Below are 12,366 nucleotides of genomic sequence, written 5' to 3'. Positions count from 1 at the left end.
CTAGATTTTTTATTTTTATTTTTGCATATAGACTTTTCTTTATACAGGGTATGCTTTTCAGTACAGTCTTCTATTTGGACACAGTCATCTCCTCTTGAAAATAAATCAAATGTTATTGTAGTTTCTCAAATCTGGAGAAATCTTCTCTGTCAAATGTGCAAAATATATTTCTTGTAGCAGATCCTAAAATTAGCAGATTATAAAATATAATAGGCCTTGGGCATAATCTTTTAATAGCCCCATGCTGAAAATTGGTAGAATTACTGTTTTTAACAGAATAAACAATTATTTAAAGACATATTAAACCACATGCCATAATTTTGCTTTGCAGTTTATTCAAAAGTTTTGGATTATTTAATTACTAAAACAGATTAAGGATATTGCACAAAGGACGGATTTGTAATAGTGTTGTAGCAATATCATAAGTGGTTGGATCTGGGGGCTTGTTTTGGACATTTCTCAATCCTAGTAGTAATTTCAAAATTTACTGGTAAATGATGGAAATTAGAGTTCCAGACTAAGACTGAGAAGACTGAGGTTCAGATTCCCACTCTGTTATAAACCACCTGGGAGGACATTGGGCCTGTTTTTCTCTCTCCCAGTCTAAATCACAGGTTGGTTGTGAGGATAAAGTGGGTGGGTGAGCAAACTTGACCTCATTTGGTTTATGTTGATATATACTGTACACAATTTGGCTTATTAAGGATTTATTATTATAATATTTGCTATCGGGAGTGTTTGTATATGTGGTGAATATTTTATTGTAATAAAGAATTCAGTATTTTAAAAAAATACATTTCTCCTTAACTTTGTTTTTGGTTGCTGAGGGTTACGGATCATTCATACCTTAGCTTGATTTAAGAATATATACATGAAGATTGAGTCAAGTCCAGGCTTCCTCAACCTCGGCCCTCCAGATGTTTTGAGACTACAATTCCCATCATCCCTGACAACTGGTCCTGCTAGCTAGGGATCATGGGAGTTGTAGGCCAAAAACATCTGGAGGGCCGAGTTTGAGGAAGCCTGGTCAAGTCTGCAAGCAGCAATACACTAGAGAGTATAAACAGACAAAACAACAGCTTTCCTGTTGCAGGTGAGAAAGCAGTAATTTTATTTCATTCCATATGTATAGATCTACCAAGTGGTCCACATATATATCGTCTGGAAGAACTTGCCTATACCAGAAGTGGGGACAAAGGCAATTCTGCAAACATAGGTATTCTTCAATTCTTATGGTTACATATGTGGGCTGCTTTTTAAATGAATAGAACTTTCACACCACATTGAGAATATGCTTAAGCTTCATACATTTTTGCAAGGATAACTGATGCTGAAGCGGTAGAACAAAATTTTAAACATTTCATGTATTCAAAATAATGCTTTGACAGTGTTCCATCCCTTTGTCCCACTTTGTATATGTGCGTTTCAAACTTGAAGAGCTTATTAAAATCACTGTCAATACAACTAAGTTCCCATCTGTCAAAGAGAAATACAATCAATGAATTTTTGTTAAGCTTTGAGGATTTTATGCTTGTATATGTTGTTCATTTATCACAAGTCAGTGGAAAGAGGTGCAGGAAGCAATATACAGTAACTTAAGACTGACTTTATTTCATATAAAAGTAGACCTCAAATATATTTAAATCTAGATATTCCCCCAATAAGCTATATGGATTTATCATCCACATCCTTAACTTGGAATTTTTTCTCACTTCCTACTGATGCTTTGTTTGGCTGTCTTGTTTATCTTGGTGGGGTTTTTTAATAGTTTGTAGCTGTTTTATCACATCTTTCTACTTCTATTGTAAGCTGTCCTGGGACTGTTTTGGAAAAGGTGAGATATAAATATTTGAATTTATTTTAAAAATGTGTCACCAGATGCAAAAATTATACAGCAGAAAACAACCACACCTTTACCTTACTTTTTATCATTATCATACCAGCAAGGACAGCTCATCAAACATGAAACAACAGCTGAGAGGAAGAAAGATCTCCCGTAGAAAATGCATTTATTTTTAGCCCTGCAAGGCTGTTGGTTTGAGAAAAACTTGGAGTGGAATGGTTTCTTTTTTTCTTATAGTTTTGCTATAAAACAGTACGTGGCTGGTGTTGTTTTCTGGCTCAATACACTCATACCTTGGTTGTCGAACGCCTTGGTTCTCGTATGTTTTGGCTCCTGAACGATCGAAACCTGGAAGTGAGTGTTCCAGTTTTTGAATGTTCTTTTGGAAGCTGAATGTCTGATGTGGCTTCTGCTATTGTTTCCGGCATGCCTGCGTAATTGTGAGCCACTTGGAAGCCGCACCTTGGTTTCCGAACATTTGGGAAGTCAAATGGACTTCTGGAACACATTCTGTTTGAAAACGAAGGTATGACTGTACTGGATCTCATGGAGAAGGCAGGTCAAAGGTTACAGAACCATGAATAGCATCAAGTAAGCCACTTGCTCTCACAAAGATTGAGAACAGACCAAGCCTTTTAAAGCAAATACACCCCTTGTAGATAACTTCAGGACCATAAAGGGCCAACCCTCTGGCCTGAATATGTGCACTTCCTGTTCCATAGCCTCCATCTTGGTGTCTCCCTGTGCTGCTGGACTAGCGAGGGAGGCATTGGATGGCTCTGGGGAAAGTTACTTTTGAGAGTCCCAGCTCTGGCCATTGAGATATGGGAGATGATTCTTGGGGGGGGGGGTATGTTCTGCAGGCTCAATTGTCTCCTGCTGTGCAACAGCACCTGGACCTGGACCTGGTCTGTCTCCTTAGCTGAAGAGACTGCAGCCTCTGACTCCTAGTCTTGCTGGAGGCTAGACTCTGAGGTCATAACAGTTGTGTTTTTCTTGTGTGCAACAACAGGTGTAGTAGCCCGACATCCACTGTACTATCCATACCTTAAGAAAGCACTAACTGCTCAGACTATAGAAGGGTATTTCCAACATCTTTTAGAGAAGGAACAGTCTGAAGAGAGCTCGGTCACAAGGTATGTGCTTTTTCAGATTAAAACATTCATGCAATGTGGCTTGAAGAAACTGTTTTGTCATATTCTTAGATTACTAGAAAGTATTCAGATTTGAAATAGGCTTCAAATGTTATTCTAGGCAAAAGTCCAGTGTAGAACATTGGACACACATAAATGTTCCCACTGAAGGGTTGATTCAATGTCACAAGTAGAAAAGTGGATTTTGGGGCTCCACTGAGCTACTTCATTTGAACAGGGAAAGTATGGAAGAGGTTGAGATATTAAGGCATGCCTTAAGTTGACTTAATAGCTTGGCTCACTCCAAAGCAGTGAAATAAAGTTTCCTGGTTCAGATGAAATGGAAACCTATAGTTAATGGAGAACTTCCTGGTTTGTTTACTCTGGTTGAGAAGAGGCTGTGGGAATGGCCAAAAGGTTTGTTTACATCTTGGCTTAATAAACCAAGATAGAATCAAGTGTATGTCTGACAACAGTTTGAGACAGAGTATTTGTGTCATTTAAAAGCAAACACCATCCTTAAAAAAAGGAAAGGAAAGAAAGATGGGAGGCAGAGGAAAAAGTGTGAATTGGGCCACTCAAGCCTTTGACAGCTCATTGTAAGTATCCCAAAAGAGGGATAGGAATTGAAGTTGAGGAGATGCCTCTGCCACCCCCTGCCTCCAGCTATGTCGTACTCAGGTTTTGGGCCAACAGTCCTCTAGTGCTGTTTAGCAGAATGGGGAAAATCTTCTGCATGGGTATGGGAGGAAACAGACCAGAGAGGGAACTTGACAGCCATGAACAGGAGCACTGCAACATTGATATATAATGTATCTGGAGGACAGTGACAAGAATGATAGGGAGGAGACACATGATCAAACCAGTGAGCAAGATCATTCATCTAAACCCTGGTCTTTCTCTTTACCTTTCCATCTTAATTAAATTATAAGATTTCTTGTCACAGCACCTAGCACACTATGACACCTAACAAATGTTTCATCGTCATAGTAATAGGACTAGTCGTACTGGTAGTTCAGTCTTACAGTGTCTACTCTGTTAATACTGCTGGCATAAATGATGCATCTGTCCCTTGCCTTGGGCTCATTTCTGTGTTGAACCAAATCCTGTACGTATGCAGAATGTGACTTCTTACTTGAGTTCAGAGAAGAATTGATAACAATCTCTGTTCCTTTGGCTTGTCATAAATCAGATAATTTATGATGTTAAATATAAAACCACCCAGCCTCTTACTAGGAATAGAAACAACAATAATTCACAGCGAGTAAATTGCCATAAGGTAACAGAAATTCTACCAAAGTTTTCCATTGTGATGCCTCAAGATCCTATAGGAATAAGTTATTATTTACTGATATTTAAATTAGATGCTAAGGACCTGGATTAAACTAAATTGTACTAACGGAAGACAAGTTGCAGTAGCACAATGGGACTTCGCCTTTCTCCCACTGTGCACCCCTGCACCCTCCCCAAAGGTGTTTAGGGGGTGGTTGAGAGAATCCCCAGAACAGCTGGCAGGATGAGAAGAGGGGAGGTCATTCTGTCTGGCAGACATATATGCTTGTACTGATGGAATAATCGCATTGGAATTCCACCCTAAATATTTTTGTTTCCAAACTCCCAAGTCATTGTCCTTCAAATGGTTGTTACAGTTCTGTTTACAGTGGAAGCAAGGTGAGAAACAACTCTGGAATGTCCTCTGATCTTAACTTAAAGGTAAAGGACCCCTGACAGTTAAGTGCAGTCGCGAAAGACTCTGGGGTTGCGGCGCTCATTGCGCTCTATAGGCTGAGAGAGCTGACGTTTGTCCTCAGTTTTTCCGGGTCATGTGGTCAGCATGACTAAGCTGCTTCTGGCGAAACCAGAGCAGTGCATGGAAATGCCGTTTACTTTCCCGCTGGAGTGGTACCTATTTATCTACTTGCACTTTGACGTGCTTTCGAACTGCTAGGAAACTTAGGAAGGCTTTTAATTAAGGGCTTCCAGCTTGTGACATTTGCTGTGGGATTTCCAACGAATGATTTGATTGTTCTGTCACAATTTTTTTTTCTTTTTGGAGGCAAACCGAAGAACAACACGCAGGTCAGGTGGCATCAACCTTAAAATCTTCATGATTATGCGGCCTTCTGCAAAGTTTAAGTTCATAACACTTGTGTTCTCTGAAGGCTGGAGAATAGTTATCTTATTCATTGAGCAATGCTATGGACCATGAGCTAGCCTTGCCATTTTTACATTGTGAACAGATATTTGCTTCGTGAAAACGTGTGCTCAGGCCACTATTGAAGTTTTTGGCTTAATCAAATTTCTTAAGATTAATCAAATCATAGGCATTTAGTTTGCTGTGTATTTTTAAGGATGTGATAACAGAATAATGTGAACACAGGGTGAAAAGCGACCAGTGAGAAGAAAGAACACTTTTGTGTTGTCCTTGAGGAGGATTAGAAGGAATTATACTCACATGCTTTTAAGATCTGAAGGCTTCTTACTGGACTGGCAAAATTTGTTTGCCTATGGGAACAAAAGCAAACAAGCTTTCCATTGAAAAGAAAACTACACATAATTTTGAATTGCAATTTGAGGAAAACCATATTCTTGCATTTTAATAGCACTATTTCTCTTTTGTATACTATCTGACAAATGAGCACAATTGTTATGATACCATTTCTGTAGAAATTACTACAAAATGTAACTTCCTGTTTCTGTGCCAGTGAGGACTTCAGATTAGTACAATTGTTTAGTACTATTTCTGTAGAAATTATTGCAAAATTTAACTTTCTTTTTTTGTGCCAGTGAGGACTTCAGACAGAAAGATTTAACGTTGCAATCCTGTACTCACTTACCTGGGAGTAAGCACAATGAACTTCAATGGTCCATACTTTTGAGCAGAGATTGCCTAGAATTGCCCAGTTAAAATAGAACTTAAATGAGCGTTAACTTGATAATACTCGTATATAGCTAGCTAGTTATTTTATCTTTTACATTAAAAATTATATATAGCTTATTTTTATTTAACCCCACCCAACAGATCCTGTTCCCCCATTTGGTATATTTTTTAGTGGGGGAACACTAAAGCCACTCTGGATTCTCAAAGAACACAAATCCCTGTGTGTTTCCAGCTCCAACAGAAGACTGCCATGCTGTTGCTCCCTTTCACAGACGCATGCCTTCCTGACATCACCTCCAACAATGGGGGGGGGGGCGCTGAGCCCTGATTCCAAAAACTTCTCCCCTTCCATTCAGAGACACCTCTTTGGCAAAAGCAGGTGTGTATCAACCCCTCTGCTGGAGCCATCAAGGTAATGGGATCTAGCAGGGTTGCTAAAGTATAGCTTTCTGCTTACCAGATGTCAGCCTCACAACCTGGGGATCCTTCAGGTGGCATCCAGACTAACCTCCCAGATTTACAGCAACACATTGTCATCTTCCCTGAACTCCCAGAAAACAGTACAATACGCATCTTCTGCATGTATTTTGATGATTACCGAATTGTTTGTGGAAGCTCATTGCAGCCCCTCATACAGAGTCAGTGTCGTTCCACCTGCCCCAGGCAGCTTAATCACACCCTAACTGAGACTGTTAGTGAAGCTCTACCTCTCTTTTAAATCAGAACCAGTGAGGGAAGTGAAGGTCCTGTGTGAGTGCCTGGAGGCGGTTGGAGGATGGATGGTGGCTAATGGATTGAGGCTGAATCCTGACGGGGCAGAAGTACTGTTCTTGGGGGACGGGGTGGGCTGGTGTGGCAGACTCTCTGGTCCTGAATGGGGTAACTGTGCTCCTGAAGGACCAGGTGCGCAGCCTGGGAGTCATTTTGGACTCACAGCTGTCCATGGAGGTCAATTCTGTGTCCAGGGCAGCTGTTTATCAGCTCCATCTGGTACGCAGGCTGAGACCCTACCTGCCCGCAGACTGTCTCGCCAGAGTGGTGCATGTTCTAGTTATCTCCCGCTTGGACTACTGCAATGCACTCTACGTGGGGCTACCTTTGAAGGTGACTCAGAAATGGCAATTAATCCAGAATGCAGCAGCTAGGCTGACCTTTAAAGCCCTGAACAGCCTCGGCCCAGTATACCTGATGGAGTGTCTTCACCCCCATCGTCCAGCCCGGACACTGAGGTCCAGCGCCGAGGGCCTTCTGGTGGTTCCCTTGCTGTGAGAAGCCAAGTTACAGGGAACCAGGCAGAGGGCCTTCTTGGTAGTGGTGCCCACCCTGTGGAACGCCCTCCCATCAGATATCAAGGAAATAAACATCTATCTGACTTTTAAAAGACATCTGAAGGCAGCCCTATTTAGGGAAGTTTTTAATGTTTAATTATGTTTTTAATATTCGGTTGTGAGCCGCCCAGAGTGGCTGGGGAAACCCAGCCAGATGAGCGATGTATCAATAATAAATTATTATTATATAAGTGGCACCAAGTCTGAAAGCACATTTAAATGAGAGGAGCCCCATTTCAGTCATGACTTGCATCCCATCTTAGTCAAGCTTAGGAGCAGCCTGCTAGCTAGAGTGGAACTGCTCTTTGGAGGGAAGACTTCTCTAAACTTTGCTTCATACATGGAGCTGATCCTCAGCATTGTTTTTAGGTGGTTCAGGGGGCTGTACCAAGCAAGATGGGGAAGGTAGGAAAGTTGCATTCTACAGGCAAAACTCCACTCACATTTCATCTTAACATATATTTGGAATTGATATTTTCACCCAGATTATAACAGTTCATTATATATGGGGGGGGGCATGTAGAAAAACAAAGTTTGCTCCATTAAAAAACTTACAGAATTGTATTGGTACCAACCAAGATGTCACAAAATAGTGACAAGGGGAGAGGAACAACAACAGTATGCTGGGTGTTGGCCAGACAGGCCAAATATGACCATCAGGGCTCTCCCCAAGCCACACACCCCACCAGCCCTGCTTTGTGTGCTACTTGATTGGTTTTCCCTAGCCTTGAATTCTGGTAATGCTTCTTCCTTGCTTGATGGAGGATAGAGAGGTATTTGTAAAGAAGCTAACCTACTATACAAGGTAAAATTCACACTAGTTTCTTGGCTCGCTTTTGCCTCAGTTTCACAGTGGAGATTACAGAGTGTCTCTGATCAGTCTCTGTTAGGAGCTACAGGTATTAAATAATATTATTTATTATTCATGCTGGGATAAAAAAACAATGCCTGAAACCCATTTTTAAAAATTATAACGTCCAACAGTAACCCAGATCTGCCCCATGCCTTCAGTGGCTTAACCCTGGGTTCCTGATTAGTCAGAGAGCTGAAATGAAGAAAAGCATGGCATTCTGTATGTTAGCAAATCTGGAGATCAGTTATACCAAATTGTGTGGTAAACCTAGTGGTAGGACAGGATGTAATCTTCAAAATGTGAAGTTCCTCTTCAGGTGGTAGGAAGGTAGCCTCTTATGGATGCTTCTGCCATGAATGGCTTGCTGCTATATTCCCTAAGGCAGCTAAAAAAGCACAGTCATGTTGGTCCATGAGAAATCCATGAGAAGAAGGAAGAAACCCTCCAGAATTGGGGTATGACTAGCAAACAATCATCACTTGCCAAAGAATTTCAGGAAGTTTGGATACTAAACATTGGAAATAAACTTTTTAGACTGTTGTAGTCTGCTAGTTTTATAAACATAGCAATAAAAGGAAATGGTCTGCCTTATGCACACACTTGTTAAAATAGGTCAGCTCCTTGAAGTCATCTTCATTAAATGTGCATCATTTCACTTACTCATGTGTTTAATTTCTAAATCCAAGTTTTGTAATCCATGATCAGTCCCAGTGTGATTTCTTAAGAACTGTGATTAAATTGCAAGCTGGTGAATCAAACAGCTATATTTTATTTTTCCAGATATGAAATGCCAGGAATACATGGATTGAACTTTGTTCTGAAAAATGCCCTGGGTGGTGGTGGCACTGCATCTCTGAGAAGTGACCCACAAGTAGGTGTCTTATTCCAAAGGGGTTACTGAGTTGGTCTGTTGCAGCAAATCAAAAGGGTCTTTTGCCCCTTACAAGATTGATAGATGTATTGTGGCATAAACATTCCTGGATTAGAGCCCTCTTTATTGTAAATGGGATGGGGAGGCGGGGTTCATTAAATGTATACCACAATACGTCTGTTACAGTGCAAACCTATATATGTCTACTAAGAAGTAAACCCTTTAATGTGGCTTACTACCAAGTTATATAGGATTGCAGGCTTAGGCTTTAAGGGGGCACAAGACACAGAACTCAAGCAATTTGTTTTCTCCCCCTTACATTCCTTTTAACAAACTGTGATAGATTAACCAACCATTACCTGCTGAGATGTTAATGTCCTGAAGTTAATTCTAGCTCTAAGATGGTATTCAACTAAGTTTTACTCACAGTAGAGCTGCTGAAATTAATGAACTGTAATAAGCTAGGGCTGTTGATTTCAGTGGGTCTATTCTGAGGAATACTCACCGTAGTTGAATTCCACCCTGGACTTCAGAGACTTACCCTGTGACTTGTCATGTTCTACCCCATTTCTGTGTTGACCTCTGCAAATAACTTCTGGGGACAACCTCATTCTTTCTTGTATCTTGGCTTCCTTTTCTATGGTGCAATCCTGCACATACATTCTCAGGCAGAAATCACACAGGTTTGGGGCCATGGGGTAATTGAATGGAAAGTGCCAAACTGAAATAGTCTGCAGCACGAGGAAGGGAGTTGTTATTCCAAAGGGGGAGAGTCACTAGGGAGACATATTTGGGGTCCCCCCTTGTGTGAATAAGAAATTACCTTTGTTGCTGCATAAAGTGATATTTATTTATTTGCTTTCACAGGGCAAGGCGTATGGGCAGATGCTGTTGGATTTCCAGATCAAAAATGTTCCAGATTTAAAATCTTTGATAGAATAACAAATCTTTGGCCTCATTCAGTTTTCAAACAACGTCCAACACATATCAACCCAGAAGCACATGATTCATTCAAAAATCAAGAAACCACCAAAATGTTTTGGTGGCAATTATCAGTTAAAACGTTCAGCTAACGCCTATGCACAGATAAGAAAATGTTCTGAGTAATGCCAGATTTGTTGCTTTGAAAGTGACTGGTATTTCCTGTCTAGTGCATTGGATGAAGAGCCTATTTATTTCCTGTTAATATAATTAAGCAATAAATTTTGGAATATCTTTCTGAGAGATAACCACTGTTCCCCCCCCCCAAAAAAAAAATTGCATGTCCTTCACTGCTTTCTGGTACAGCAATAGCTCTAGCAGCACTGTAATATAGAGTTTGCTACCATTAAATCATTGCTATTTGTTTGCAGATAGATGCTACTTTATGGGATCCAGGAATTGTTATTGCTTCAGTCTGCAGGAGGTCTAATTATACTAGCAACTCAGAAACACATGATTTTTAATGCTTGCTCAGTCTTGTTTGCTTCTTTCGTCTTTCATGGTTACTGAATCTTAGCTTCTAGATTAGCACTGCTTTCATTGGAGGCTTCCAAATTCCTATTTGGATTTAAAAACAAAACCTGTGTTGTGTCCCAGCCTTCCCCAAACTGGTTCCCTCCAGATGTTTTGAACTACAGCTCTCATCGGCCTTAGCCAGCATAGTTCCATGGTAAATGGATCATGGAGGATGGGTTTTTTTATCCAAAACATCTGGAAAGAACCAGGTTGGAAAAGGCTTGGCTTCAAAATGTTGCATCAGTGGTTCAAAGTGTGCAACCAGTTGGGTATGTATATTCAGTAAATGGTGTAGTATCTATTTTAAGTCAACGTACAGCAAGATAAATGATACAACTAATGAAGAATCACTCTGGATTTCTCCAGATGCTGTTGAGCTATTCCATACTCTTGAATTGGTTTCCCAATTGGTCAGAAAGAGGCAATTGAAAGGAAGGTAATCAGACAAGACGAGCAATTTGAAGTTCCAGTGATTGCACATCCATTGGGAGTTAAAACTTCATGAGACAAGGTAGAAGCTGGAGTCTCCCCCTGAATGCACTTTAATGTAAGTTTTATTAACAATGGCAAAGATCCAAAGAACTAATTTAGATCAGCTTAAAGATGTGGGGCAAGCTGGGTGATATTTTGTATCCCACCCCCTTTGATAGAATCGTAGAATCATAGTGTTGGGAGGGACCCCAAGAGTCATCTAGTCCAATCGTTTGCAATGCAGGAATCTCAAGCCAATCATACATGACCACTGGCCATCCAACCTCCAAGGAAGGAGAGTTCATCACCTTTCATGGAAGTCTGCTCCACTGTCAAACAGCTCTTACTGTCAGAGTTCTTCCTGATGCATAATTGGAATCTCCTTCTTGTAACTTGAAGCCATAAGTTTGGATCATAGTCTGCATCTTTCGTGTGACAGCCCTTTAGATATTTAAAACAGCACACCACCACACCATGTCACAAGCTGCTTTTGAAACTCCTTCCTTGCTTTGTCATGGCAAGGTTGGGTGGGTGGACAAAACTGAAGACCCATAAATACAAGCAAGCCCTTGGACTCCTTGGTTCTTTGGATGTTGGCTAATGAACTTGAAGGTCACATTTGATGGCTGGTACAATGTGTTAAAAAGATACTACCTCCAGACAAGTCCACATGGGGACAGACCCTGAATACTGGGAAGTGGTTGCTTATCCTACTTGTGCAAACTGTGTTGCTGAACTGCATATCCCATTATGCCTAACTGTTGACCATGCTGGCTGATGATGTCCAGTAATGTCTGGAAGGCCACAGGTTTCCCCTTCCTGCCTTAAACTTTATTTGGAATTGACCAAATATTAGCTTAGAGTAGTCTGTGCTAACTAGGTGTTTTGGACTACAACTCCCATCAGCAACAGGTTGGCATGGGCTGCTTAAGAGTCCAGGTGTCAGAAATCCCGATCCATTCATTCTGTAGTACAGTGAAGAATGGTATACAAGTGCATGCTTCACTGAAAATGACAGTACATTTTTTTTATTTTGGAATTTTTTATTTTATTTTTAGAATTATTATTTGTAGCTGTTAAGTGCTTGAATTTATATATATATATATTACACTAGTTTGGACTATGTTAACTTTTCCAGAATCTTGTAGGCACATATTAAATTCAAGACCTGTACACAGATTTTGCACATTCGTTCTTCCAGAACATCATACAAGCCACTGTTTATCAAGATTACCGGTACATTTGAATATGTTGATTGGACTTTGGACTTGACATTGAGGCTTCTGTACAGAACTAATAAAAGTAAGGAGTACACCCGGGTGTAGTCCCATCTTCATTACTAAAAAGTGGTACACATAATTTTAGTGTTAAATAAATGTTAAATGGAATCAGCAGTTTTGTTGTGTCTCCCTTTCTATCTTTCTTCTCGTCTGTTGACTTTCTCTAGGCTCATCATAATATAATGATGTCCCAAGAAGCAGCAATCTCA

General features: G+C 40.5%; 1 protein-coding gene and 1 long non-coding RNA gene across 3 annotated transcripts in view; one reads left to right on the top strand and one right to left on the bottom strand.

Moving 5' to 3' along the window:
- LOC310852329 (uncharacterized protein) overlaps positions 1-12,271 on the top strand; it is a 41,426-nt gene extending 29,155 nt beyond the window's left edge. Inside the window, exons 17-20 of the mRNA XM_083755718.1 lie at positions 1,133-1,216; positions 2,856-2,979; positions 8,819-8,909; positions 9,777-12,271. Of these exons, the coding sequence (XP_083611844.1) occupies positions 1,133-1,216; positions 2,856-2,979; positions 8,819-8,909; positions 9,777-9,851 (374 nt within the window). The 3' untranslated portion in view covers positions 9,852-12,271. The remainder of the gene's footprint in view (positions 1-1,132; positions 1,217-2,855; positions 2,980-8,818; positions 8,910-9,776) is intronic.
- The window catches only part of LOC310852510, a 32,325-nt gene continuing 20,022 nt past the window's right edge, over positions 64-12,366 (bottom strand). Inside the window, exons 2-4 of one of the 2 annotated variants that reach the window (XR_014568187.1) lie at positions 5,814-5,866; positions 5,432-5,481; positions 2,993-3,792 (exon numbers count right to left, since the gene is read on the bottom strand). This is a non-coding gene — a long non-coding RNA (uncharacterized lncRNA). Of the gene's footprint in view, positions 184-2,992; positions 3,793-5,431; positions 5,482-5,813; positions 5,867-12,366 lie in introns of those variants that run through there. The other variant, XR_014568186.1, reaches the window with a different exon arrangement.

The sequence above is a fragment of the Podarcis gaigeae genome (assembly GCF_964106915.1).
Source record: "Podarcis gaigeae genome assembly, chromosome: 9".
Lineage (NCBI taxonomy): Eukaryota > Metazoa > Chordata > Lepidosauria > Squamata > Lacertidae > Podarcis > Podarcis gaigeae.
Note: the sequence above shows the minus strand (reverse complement) of the source record. Positions and strands in the feature narration are given on the sequence as shown.